The sequence below is a fragment of the Sciurus carolinensis genome, chromosome 8, assembly GCF_902686445.1.
Source record: "Sciurus carolinensis chromosome 8, mSciCar1.2, whole genome shotgun sequence".
In the NCBI taxonomy this organism is placed as follows: domain Eukaryota; kingdom Metazoa; phylum Chordata; class Mammalia; order Rodentia; family Sciuridae; genus Sciurus; species Sciurus carolinensis.
The window spans coordinates 113788148-113800994 of record NC_062220.1 but is presented as its reverse complement, the minus strand read 5'-3'; the positions used below and the strand labels follow the sequence as shown (position 1 = coordinate 113800994).

At 38.7% G+C, this 12847-nt stretch overlaps 1 protein-coding gene and 1 pseudogene across 1 annotated transcript; both read left to right on the top strand.

Moving 5' to 3' along the window:
- Nucleotides 1-5769: 5769 nt before the first annotated feature.
- Nucleotides 5770-9188, top strand: LOC124990757 (pumilio homolog 2-like). Its single transcript, XM_047561084.1, is given in 2 exon segments — nucleotides 5770-6430; nucleotides 6433-9188. Coding segments are annotated over 2 exon segments (2910 nt in total). The 5' UTR covers nucleotides 5770-5836; the 3' UTR covers nucleotides 8749-9188.
- A 2148-nt stretch (nucleotides 9189-11336) lies between these two features.
- Nucleotides 11337-12712, top strand: LOC124991405 (ralA-binding protein 1-like; annotated as a pseudogene).
- Nucleotides 12713-12847: the final 135 nt, after the last annotated feature.

Below are 12847 nucleotides of genomic sequence, written 5' to 3'. Positions count from 1 at the left end.
GATAAGACAATAAGGTGTTTTCCAGTCTTTTCCATGCAGAGAAGCACATAGAAAATGCTATTTATACATCACTGTGGAGTATGCAGATGACAAAATTTGTGCATGTAGGCAAATAGTCCAGGGTTTTTATCTACCTCAGGCCCCAAGTGGCTAGATATAGGGTGAAAAGGATCAATATCTCAGTATAGTCATTGATAAACATTGGAATAATAGCTAGACAGGGCCTTATGGAGTTCTTCAATCAACATTGTGTAGATAGACTTAATAGTACAATGGTGATGTCCACTATCACCTCTGCTCTCATCAGCTCAATACATGGATTTCAGAAATTTAATTATTACAGTCTTTATTTTTAATAGTGGGGTTTTGTAGGGTTTATAAAAAATGATGAAAGAAGTATAAAACTTTTTTCTGGCCCATAGAAATTTATGTTCACCTCACTCCTATATATTTTCTCAGGTTCATTAAATAATTAGATTCTACCTGTCAAAATCCATGGTGGCTTCTTCTTTTGTGTATTTGAATTTGAACTGGTATATCTCAGTCACTTTCAAGAAAAACCAAAGGTAATAGAGAAAGAAATTAATTTTTAAAAGAAATCCAGAATTTTACCTGATAATAAGGAACATTTTCATTGTATAACTACAATGCTTCTTCTATACCTGTTTGTTTCAGCATATTACTTAGGAGTAATATTTGAAGATATTATTTTTTCCTCTATGCCAAAAATGAGTGAGATGACAAATACTTCCATTATAATTAAAGTTGGAAAAACTAAGGCACAGAGCCAAGTATCTGACCCACTACATTATGACAGTGGAATCAGGTGAGAAACCATTCATTCACATAATACCTATTTTAGTGAATGTCTATTTTGTGCCAAACACAGGAGTCACAGGGGTGAACAAAACTTTCAGTCCCTGTTTTTCTTGAATTTATAGTCTAATCAGGAATTAATCAGTAAATAATTTCACATAGCATGAATGCTATGAACAAATATAAAGCTGATGCTGTGATGGAAAGCAGATGAAAGGGAGAAGTACTGATTTGGCTTAAAATGGCCAAGGAAAGTATCCTTGAAGAGGTAATGTTTCCGTTGAGCCTCAAGAGAGGTCAGCCATATGCAGTCCTGGGGGTGTGATGATTCAGGCAGAATAAACAGCAGTACAAAGCCTCTAAGGAATGTTCCTCTCTTCCAAGATCTGAGAGGAGGCCAAATGGCTGAAGATGAGAGAGCAAGGGCGGGAATGAAGAAATAAAGTTGTAGAGAGGGTTGTGAGGTTTCAGTGGCCATGGTTAGGGGATTGGATTTTATTCTAAGTAAACCAGAAGGGTTTTAAGTGGGGGAGTGATTTATATTTTTAAAGCTTACCCCGGCAATCTTAAGAGTACAGAGGGGAGGATATGGAGACTATGAGAGCAATTAAGAGGCTACTGCAGAAATTCAGGGAAGACTATATCAACAACAACAAAAAAAATTTAGAGAAATTAGAAAAGGAACCAGGATTTATTTATGACATCAAGTCCTATTTTTTCAATTCTACACTAAAAACTAAGTATTACTGCTATCTGCTCTTCTCACTGTTAAGAAAGCTAGAAATAACAAGGGACAGATTTCAGAACACACAAAAATGCCCCTCATTCATCTGGTTCAATATTTGATATTATAGGAATGAGGATGTTAGATTGATCAGAGAAAGTTTCAGAATTTCTATTACTTTTTTCTACTCTGAAGTTTGATCTCTTGGCTCTGCAGATCTTACACCTTAATATATACCTTAATCACAGGTGATGAAGTCCTGGGAAGACTGACTCATACTGGTTAAACTCTAAAGTGACAGATTTATAATGGAGTTAACTTTAAGAGACAAGTATTTTTCTAACTAGACAATCTATTTGAGAAATTAAAGTTCAGAAGGTTGCTTGTGGATACAACAGGAGAGATAGATGGGTGAGATTAGAAGAGCCTACAGCTGCCTAACAGCAACAGGTTCTCTCTGGACTGGCTAGATAGATACACATTGTCCTCTTAACCAATGCTGAGTATAACTGCCCTGTCAAACAAACAATACCTATTCTTCCTGCCTGCCTATGTTTCTCAGTCAACTCTAGCTAACTTGATGCTTTTATTTTTTAAGTGAAAGAAATCTTTTAGTAGCTGATAATTTTACTTGCATTTTATTATTTGATCACTGAAGCAACTAGTAGGAGTTATATTTATAATTGTTTTATAGAAGATGCTAATCCTTAATAACTTGAAACTGACTAACTTATCAAAGAAGGCATATTATAAAAATGTTCATAAAATGTTCTCCCACTTTTCAAGTTGTGTTTCCTGACAAAGACGCTATTTTAAATTGATCATCAATTGTTTCTATCAACCATGCTGATCACATTCATATAGACCAAAGCAAAAGCATCATGTGCAGCTTTTCCTTCTCCTTCCACCTTCCCATCCATTGGTAAGACTTTTCAGGCCTATCTTCAAAGAGAATTGCAAGACCATCCGATATTCATTCTCTATTCTATAGCCAAAAAGTTTTTAGAAATGTAAATCAGACCTTGTAACATGTTTGCTGAAACCCCTCCACCTAATGGCATCCCATTGCTCTTAGGACAAAATCTAAGAATTACTTTTGTTCAGAAGACCTTACTACTTTGTCCCCTACTTACCTCTCCTGCCACTTTCTCTCCCACTCACTAAATGATAGGATTATGGCACCTTTTCTTTCATAAACATCCAGGTTCCTTCATGTCTTAGAGACTTTGTATAGTTATACTCTAGAACATGCTATCCCCAGTTGATGATAATGATAATGATAATATTTAGCCACTGCCCAAAATGCTGTAGCCCTGAAGTAGATTCAGTAGAGGTCCCTACTTTGAAGTACAAGTTATTATTCTCATTAATGAAGAAGTTGGTTAAGTGGTAGGGCTGAGACTTGACTTCAGTACCTGTAATGTTAATTACCATATTATTTTGCCTGTTACATGCCATTACCTCTCATAGACCTGCAAAGGCTGATTCCTTCTGGTCATTCAGTCTCAGCTAAAAGAGTGGTCCTACAGGAAGGCTTTCTATGAACTGCCAATCTAACAGAACCATTCAATTCTTCCCTTTCCAACTCTACCTCAGCATTGTTTAGCACAACACCTTTAAAATTTTTTCTTTGTACATAGCATTATGACTATCTGAATACATTTTGCTACATTTTACTTACTAATTTATTATTTATCCTCAAAAGAATGTAAAGCTTCGAGAGGGCAGGGACCTTATCCATTCCATTTATCCCTGTGTTTTTGTATCTTGAATAATGCTAAGCACATGAAATGAACCAAATACACACACACACACACACACACACACACACACACATATATATTCGTACATACACACATATATTTGGTGCTTAACCACTGAGTCATATCCCCAGCCTTTTTAAAATTTTTTATTTGAGACAAGGTCTTGCTAAGTTGCTAAGGATGACTTTGAACTTGTGATCCTTCCACCTCAACCTTCCAAGCTGCTGGGATTACAGGCATGTGCCACCATTCCCAACCCCAATTTATATTTGCTGAGTGAATAAATATTCAGCCAAAACAGTTCATGTTCAATTAGGATTTCATCTTATAAAATTTTTTAAATCCCAAATCTCTGAAAGCATAATGTAGTTAGAAACAGAGATCACCTATAGTTCATTTCCTGAAGGAGACTATTATAATTGGGCATTGACCAACTCCAAAAAGTATAAAGGAATAGCTGGCGAAACCGTAAGACTTGCGATCTCACAATATTCATGTATACTAATTCTTTATGGTTTATTGCAAATTAAACCTTTCTTTAATATATTTACATACAGCTTACATGTCTTATTAATACCCGCCATGCATTTTGTAGTGTGTCCTTATGAAAAGCCATCATTCTTTACTATTTCAGTTGCCTTTGTCAATTTCTCTTTCAAAAGATGGAGCAAGCAGAACAAAACTTTATGTGCAGAAATGCCAAAACTTTGTGCAATGCCCCAAACTTTGTTGGCCTCTAAACTAGGGAAGCACAATTTGACTTCAGCCAAAGTCTTTCAATGTTGTACTATAACATACTTGTCCCAAAAGCACTGCATATTTTAATCTTTGTGTAAAGCATATTTTTGCTTCGGGTAAATATTGTTTAGGGAAGGATATACTTCTAGGGATATGACTCAAATGTTTGGCACATTATTAGATAAATGCCAGAGACTGTGAGAATTTGTGAGAACATAAAAGAGTATAATCAGGGAATTCAACAGTAGTATCAGTGACATGATGCTAAACAGCAAATAAAACAGTGTGATCTTGTGGATGCTTTTAGGCACTGTGAACGTTATTATACTATAGTTGTAGTTATACTGTAACTGCTATAGTGTAACAACTAGTGGTTAGGGATCATTACTATAGGGAATAATTTGCAAACATTCAAGATATTTTTCTTGGGTCAAAAATGATAGCTCAGAACTTACATATACTAAGTTTTTGTTTCTTAACCTCACTGCTGTATGTACTAGCACACAACATTTTTTTCCCATTATGTGAGATTTTTCTGTATTTAAGGCCAAGTTGCTCAGCATTTCACTACCCCCAAAATTACTGGTTTATAACTAGGAGTTTTAAATGCATAAGAAAACATGATAAACACTGCACTAAGAAAATGGTCAATTGACAATTTATCAGAAAGTTTTAGTTTGGGGAAATTTCTATTCAAACTTACAGAAAAAAAGCATTTTGAAACTAAACAAGAGACAAAATACAGCTGGGGCTATAGCTCAGTGGCAGAGTACTCGCTTAGTATGTGTGAGGCACTGGGTTTGATCCTTAGTACCACACAAAAAATAAACAAATAAAAGCATTCTGTCCATCTATAACTACAAAAAAGTTTAAAACAAAAAGACACCAGAGATAAAACTAGTTTGGACATTGAGAAATTGCTATCCACCCGTATTCAAAGTTTTCTTCCCATTTCCTTACATGGTTATTTGTAATTTTGCAAAGAGAGGATTTTAAAAGCTCAAACCAATTTAGTCTTGACTATGAACAGTTAGATCAAATCCATTGGCTGAGAGAAGAAAAACTGAAATTATCAAAAAGGAAAAAAAGTTAGGAGGAAGACAAAGAGAACAGAACAAGAGGAGAGAATAGAGGGCTTCTCCTTCTAACCCACTACCACAGTCACAGAAGCCACAGTGGCACAAGTAACTATTACATGTCCAGGACTAGAATATTCACTGGAAGATAGAAAACAAGACAAAAACCTTGTCCTTGAGAATTCACAATCTGCTTGGGAAAATAATCTGCATGAGTGAATTGAGAGTGTTAAATTGTGGGGTTCTTCTGGAAAATAAATTTAGAGAAGAAGTTAGTGTAGACAAACTAGCCAAAAGGGTTTTTATGAGATTTGAATTTAAGATGGCTTTGAGGATGAGTAGCATTCACGAAGGAAAAGAAAGAAATCTGAAACTCTGTAAAGGTCAAAATGGGAGAATTTGTTGGCAAAAAAAAAAAGTTTAGAATTATGCTATATCTTGCTTATTTTACTAAAAGACCATAAATAAAAAGTTTTCAGAATCAGTTAAAATAAATAATAAAATGTGTTTTTTTAAAAATATACTTATACATCAAGATAGTCTTTTAGAGAAGACATTGCCACCACCGAAGGCGGAGGAGGGGGAGGACGGCCAAGAGCGACGCCGCCGGTGCCCAATGGACGGTGTCCCCGGTGAGGCAGTGCGGCCGCAGCAGCCCCGTTTGATCTGTGGATGAAATCAATCATGATTTTCAAGCTCTTGCACTAGAATCTCAGGGAATGGGAGAGCTTTTGCCTACCAAAAAGTTTTGGGAACCTGATGATTCAACAAAAGATGGACAAAAAGGCATATTTCTTGGGGATGATGAATGGAGAGAGACTGCATGGGGAACTTCTCATCATTCAATGTCCCAGCCTATTATGGTACAGAGAAGATCTGGACAGGGTTTTCATGGAAACAGTGAAGTAAATGCAATACTGTCTCTGTGATCATAAAGTGGAGGCCTTGGTGTGAGCATGGTAGAATATGTATTAAGTTCTCCTGCTGATAAATTGGATTCTCGTTTTAGGAAAGGAACTTTTGGCACTAGAGATGCTGAAACAGATGGACCTGAGAAAGGAGATCAAAAAGGCAAGGCTTCTCCATTTGAGAAGGACCAAAACAGAGATCTTAAACAAGGAGATGATGATGATTCTAAAATAAATGGCAGAAGTTTGCCAAATGGAATGGATGCCGATTGGAAAGATTTTAATCGTACTCCTGGAAGTCGTGAGGCCTCTCCAACTGAAGTAGTTGAGTGCCTTGGCCCCAATACTAATCCCCAAGAAGGATTGGGTCCTCTTCCTAATCCTACAGCTAATAAGCCACTTGTTTTAAAGAATTTTCAAATCCTGAAACTCAGAATCTGGATGGCATGGAACAAGTTGGTCTGGATTCCTTACAGTTCGACTATCCTGGTAACCATGTACCCATGGACTCTTCAGGAGCTACTGTAGGCCTCTTTGAGTACATTTCCCAGCAGCAGCTCTTTCAGAGGACTAATGCATTTACAGTTCAGCAGTTAACTGCAGCTCAACAGCAGCAATATGCATTAGCAGCAGTTCAGCAGCCACATATCCCTGGTGTATTCTCAGGAGGCCTTGCTCCAGCTGCATTTGTGCCAAATCCATATATTATTAGTGCTGCTCCTCCAGGGACTGATCCATATACTGCAGCAGGATTGGCTGCAGCAGCAACATTAGCAGGTCCAGCTGTGGTTCCACCTCAGTATTATGGTGTTCCATGGGGGATGTATCCAGCCAACTTATTTCAGCAACAAGCTGCAGCTGCAGCAAACAATACAGCCAATCAGCAAGCAGCCTCACAAGCTCAGCCTGGACAGCAACAGGTTCTTCGTGCTGGAGCAGGTCAGCGTCTTCTTACTCCCAATCAGGGTCAACAAGGGCAGCAAGCAGAATCACTTGCAGCAGCTGCAAATCCAACTTTGGCATTTGGTCAGGGTCTTGCTACAGGCATGCCAGGATATCAAGTACTAGCTCCAACTGCCTATTATGATCAGACCGGTGCCTTAGTGGTTGGCCCTGGAGCAAGAACTGGCCTTGGAGCTCCAGTTCGATTAATGGCTCTAACACCTGTTTTAATTAGTTCAGCAGCAGCACAGGCTGCAGCAGCAGCAGCAGCTGGAGGAACTGCAAATAGCCTTACAGGCAGTACAAATGGTCTGTTTCGGCCAATTGGCACTCAGCCGCCTCAGCAGCAACAGCAACAGCAGCCAAGCACTAATCTGCAGTCTAATTCGTTTTATGGGAGCAGTTCTTTGAGTAATAGCTCCCAGAGCAGTTCTTTATTTTCTCATGGACCTGGTCAACCTGGAAGTACATCTCTTGGATTTGGAAGTGGTAGTTCTTTGGGTGCTGCTATAGGCTCAGCCCTCAGTGGATTTGGTTCATGAAGAGGACTGACAAATGGTAGTGGTCGATATATCTCTGCAGCACCTGGAGTAGAAGCAAAATATCGAAGTGCTTCAAGCACTTCCAGTCTATTTAGCTCCAGCAGCCAGTTCTTTCCTCCTTCTCGGCTTCGGTATAATAGGTCTGATATTATGCCCTCTGGCTGCAGTAGATTATTGGAAGATTTCAGAAACAACCGCTTCCCAAACCTTCAACTTAGAGACTTGAATGGACATATAGTTGAGTTTTCTCAAGACCAGCATGGTTCTAGGTTTATACAGCAAAAGTTAGAGAGAGCTACTCCAGCCGAGCGACAGATGGTATTTAATGAAATTTTACAGGCGGCTTATCAATTAATGACTGATGTTTTTGGCAACTACGTTATACAGAAGTTTTTTGAGTTTGGGAGTTTGGATCAAAAATTAGCCTTGGCTACTCGTATTCATGGTCATGTTTTGCCTTTAGCCTTACAGATGTATGGCTGCCATGTTATTCAAAAAGCATTAGAGTCTATTTCTTCTGACCAGCAGGTAATTAGTGAAATGGTAAAGGAGCTAGATGGTCATGTTCTCAAATGTGTGAAAGATCAGAATGGAAACCACGTTGTACAAAAATGTATTGAATGTGTTCAGCCACAGTCACTGCAGTTCATCATTGATGAAGGACAAGTATTTGTGCTCTCCACCCATCCTTATGGCTGCAGAGTAATTCAGCGTATTCTAGAGCATTGTACTGCAGAACAGACCTTACCCATCTTGGAAGAACTTCACCAACATACAGAGCAGTTAGTACAGGATCAGTATGGCAATTACGTTATTCAGCATGTACTGGAACATGGTCGACCTGAAGACAAGAGCAAAATTGTTTCTGAAATCAGAGGAAAGGTGTTAGCTCTGAGTCAACACAAATTTGCCAGCAATGTGGTAGAAAAGTGTGTTACTCATGCCTCCCGTGCTGAGAGAGCTTTTCTGATTGATGAAGTTTGCTGCCAGAATGGTGGTCCTCACAGTGCCTTATACACCATGATGAAGGATCAGTATGCCAATTATGTGGTTCAGAAGATGATTGATATGGCTGAACCTGCTCAGAGAAAGATAATCATGCACAAGATTCGACCTCACATTACTACTTTGCGCAAATACACATATGGAAAGCATATACTGGTCAAGTTGGAAAAATATTATTTGAAAAATAGCCCAGATCTAGGACCTACTGGAGGACCACCAAATGGAATGCTGTAAAGGAAAAAAGAAGGAAGATGATTTAACCCTGTGAGAAGAATATTTCTTTTGTGAATTATCAAAACACAACTCAACTATGAATCTTCAATTTTTTTTAATGCAAAAGTATTTATTGACTTTATTCATCCATTTGTAAATTTTTTAAGGTTCTTGTGTATATTTGGGGGTGGGGGTGGTGAATTATAAATTATATTCAGCCCTGAATGGAGACCTATCAGATTGGATTGCTGGCAAAGCACAGAATGCCTGTATATGATGTAACTGTATCAAAAAAAAAGTTGTCACATATTTTGTAAATTTTTATCTTGTAAAGTCACAAAAATAGTTTTTAAAGGAAAAAGTACAGTATTCTTTTAAAAAACTGGCTTGCAGTCTGGTAGGTCTACAACCCCATAGCACAACAGGTTTATAGAGATGTATATAGAATTATAGTCCTTATTTTTTTTCTTTGCGTGAAACCTTTTATAACAGATTAACAATCAACTGCATAAATATTATTAATATTTTAAAAAGAGAAAGTTAAGTTGTATTTTGATAATTCACAAACTATCATGCAAATAAAAACTCAGTAAGTAAGACAAGAATAAAATGATTTGAGATAAAAGGAACTTAATGTTATTTACGGTTGATGTGGTTTTTAATACAGATACTGCTCTATAATGTCTCTGGCAACGTACAGAAGTGTTGTATATACTTACATATGTAATTGTTGTAAGAGTTAGGAAAAAAACAAAATCATGGTGACACTTCCATCCAGCTAAGTGCACTAAATGAGAAGTTTCATATTAACTTTTCAGTTTGGTTTACAATGAGGAAGAGTGGAAATTTGTATTTTGTTTTGCTTATAGAATTACAAAGACATGTTGAGGACGTGTTGAGCTTAATTTTGCTTTTTCCTAGTAGATGCAGAAAGTAGGAAACAGGTGAAAAGGGGCCACTGAAAAGTGAATTTGATAGCTCAACATTTAAGCATGATTACATATTCAGATAGCTTTTTTTGCTTCCTATAAATATATGCATTGTGTGTGTAGTAATAGATGTAAGTTTACACTTTAAAAGCAAATCTTGTTTCAATGTTTATTCTAAAAGCCTTGCTAATTTAGTAGTGACACTTTCCTTGGTTGTACAGGTGTACATTTGTAAACCTTCATGCTGTAAATGGAATTTGTTTTATCTCTTTGGGAAACAATTGCATTTTAGTGTACATTTATGTCCCTGCCCTCTTTGACCTGGCAATATAGTGTTGTATAATGTAAATTTATTTCTCCAAATTGAGAGTGATTTTTTAAAAAATTTTTATCTTTATATGGTTTCAGAAGTATGAACCAGCTTTCTTTTTATTATTGTGAGAAACATTTTGTTTTATAACATAGTTGTTGACTCTGTTAATACGGACATGCTAGGATTTGGATCATTTTCAACTGAAGTCAGGGTATTGTGCATAATAGAAAGTATTGGACTGAGATATTTGCTTACCAAGGAGGCTAATGCTTTTTCCATCTTATTAAATGTGATGTGATTTTTTTCTTTGTACAGAAGAGTACTGTATTTTTGAATAGCCTACTCCCAAGTAAGAGCAAATCTGTATGATAACTTTTTTTCTCTGGACATAAGACATTATAACAGTAACATGATGTACATTTACAAGCGGCCTTATGTACTTTCCCAACAATCTTTTTAAGGCAAAATTGTGACCATATGTGTATAATTAAAATCGTTTTTAATCCTTAAAAAAAAAGATAGTCTTTTAATGTTAACATGTTAGAGAATAGGCCCAGTTTACTCAATGCTTTTTTTTTTTTTTAAGATAATACCCCTAGGTAAATTTGAAAACCTCAAAGAATTGGTCACAATTATAAGAAAGTATGTTGAAAGAGCTCTCTGTTATTGTTCATGTAGTAGTCTAGCAATATAGCCTACAGTCTTAACTCAGGTGAACATACGCAAATATAATATACATACACTATCCACCTACATGTGTTTGTGTTCTTACCTCAGGCTCCTTGGGATTTATGTAAAGGGAAAATAAACAGCATTTAATTTCTGAAATTTACTAGATCACTCCTTACAGAAAACATTTGCTACATAAAGAGTTCAATTTATACTCTACTGAGTACTGCATTGACATATATTTCAAGATGGAGATAGTATAAGATCTTAGTTTGTGAGCATGGAGTCTTTAGAATACTGAACACTGAATATTAAGGAAATTCCTTACAAGAAATAAAAGGTATTTATAATTTCTGTGAATGAACTACAATAAATTCTAAATTATTTGCCATGGTTTAAAATATTTAAACAAATCATATATCTAATACTCTCAATGGCATCTTCTCATTTTATTCCTATTCTTAACTCCATATGCCATGTGATAATCAGAGGTATACAAAACTTCAAAAGAGTCTACAAAATTTCAAAAACAAAAAACTTTGAGCCTATAAAGTAACTTTAAAAATATCAAAATCCTGAGAGCCAAAGGAGGACCACGAAGCCTGCTACCGCGGGAGGAGGGCGTGCGCGCTCGCGGGGCTAGATCGACCTGTTCCGTCCCAACCCTTGTAAACAGGCAGAGGCCAGGCAGGGTGGGAATGGGGCGCCAGAGGTGGGCCTGGGGCGCGGCGCAGGCGGCGGCGGCCGCGGAGCCCGAAGTTTCTCGGCGGCAGGCGAAGTGTGATGGGCGGGTGAGGAGAAGCCGCCTCCCTGCCGGATCTCAGCAAGACCGAGTGCTTCCTGCCCACCACCAGTAGCCGCAGTGAGCACCGCAGCGGGCTGACTCCGACGCCCAGCTCCAAGAGATAAGCCCCACCAAGTTCCCTGGACTCTACCGCACAGGCGAGCCCTCGCCTCCCCCATGACACCCTGCAGGAACCTGCAGATGCGGCCTCGGAGGAGGAGAAGGACCATGGCAAGAAGAAAGGGAAGTTCAAGAAGAAGAAGACTGAAGGCTATGCTGCCTTTCAGGAAGATAGTTCTGGAGATGAGGCTGAAAGCCCTTCCAAAATGAAGACGTCCAAGGGAATCCATGTGTTCAAGAAGCCCGGCTTTTCTAAAAAGAAGAAGAATTTAAAAATAGAAAAGAAACCCAAAGAAGAAAAACATAAAGAAGAAAAGCACAAAGAAGAAAAATATAAAGAGACAAAGACTTGACAGCGGCCGATGTTGTTAAAAAGTAGAAAGAAAAGAAGAAAAAGAAGAAGTCCATCCAAGAGCCAGAGGTGCCTCAGGTGGATGCTCCGAGCCTCAGGCCCGTCTTCGGGATCCCTCTGGCGGCCGCGGTGGAGAGGTCCATGCTGCGCCATGGTGTGCACCTGCCGGCGGTCTCCCGGGAGTGCGTGGACTACGTGGAGAGGCACCGCATGCAGTGCGAGGGCATCTACAGAGTCTCAGGAATTAAATCAAAGATGAGCTAAAGAGGCCTATGACCGAGAGGAGTCTCCAAATTTGGAAGAATACGAGCCTAACACTGTAGCCCGTTTGCTGAAGCAGTACCTGCAGGACCTACCAGAGAATTTGCTTACCAAAGAGCTTATGCCGTGATTGGAAGAGGTTTGTGGGAGGGCCACGGAGAGCGAGAAAGTGCAGAAATTCCAGCACTTGCTTCAGGAGCTGCCGGAATGTAACTACCTTCTCATCTCCTGACTCATCGTGCACATGGACCATGTCATCGCCAAGGAACTGGAAACAAGATGAACATACAGAACATCTCCATCGTGCTTAGCCCCACTGGGCAGATCAGCAACCATGTACTCACTCTACCGTGCTGTTCACACACGTGCAAGAGCTCTTTGGAAACGTGGTCCTAAAGCACGTGACGAGACCTCTCCGGTGGTCTAACATGGCCACAATGCCCACGCTGCCAGAGACCCAGGCGGGCATCAAGGAGGAGATCCGGAGACAGGAGTTTCTTTTGAATTGTTTACATCGAGATCTGCAGGGTGGGATAAAGGATTTATTTTTAAAGTAACTATTTTAACCCTTGAGTGTCTTCTTTTTAAACCAAAAATCGTGTTTCTTTGCTTTATCACAGCAGAATCAGGATCTCATTCAAGGTGGGGAAACCAAGCCAGGTCGCCACCCGTCTGCCTGTTCTCTTGCTTGT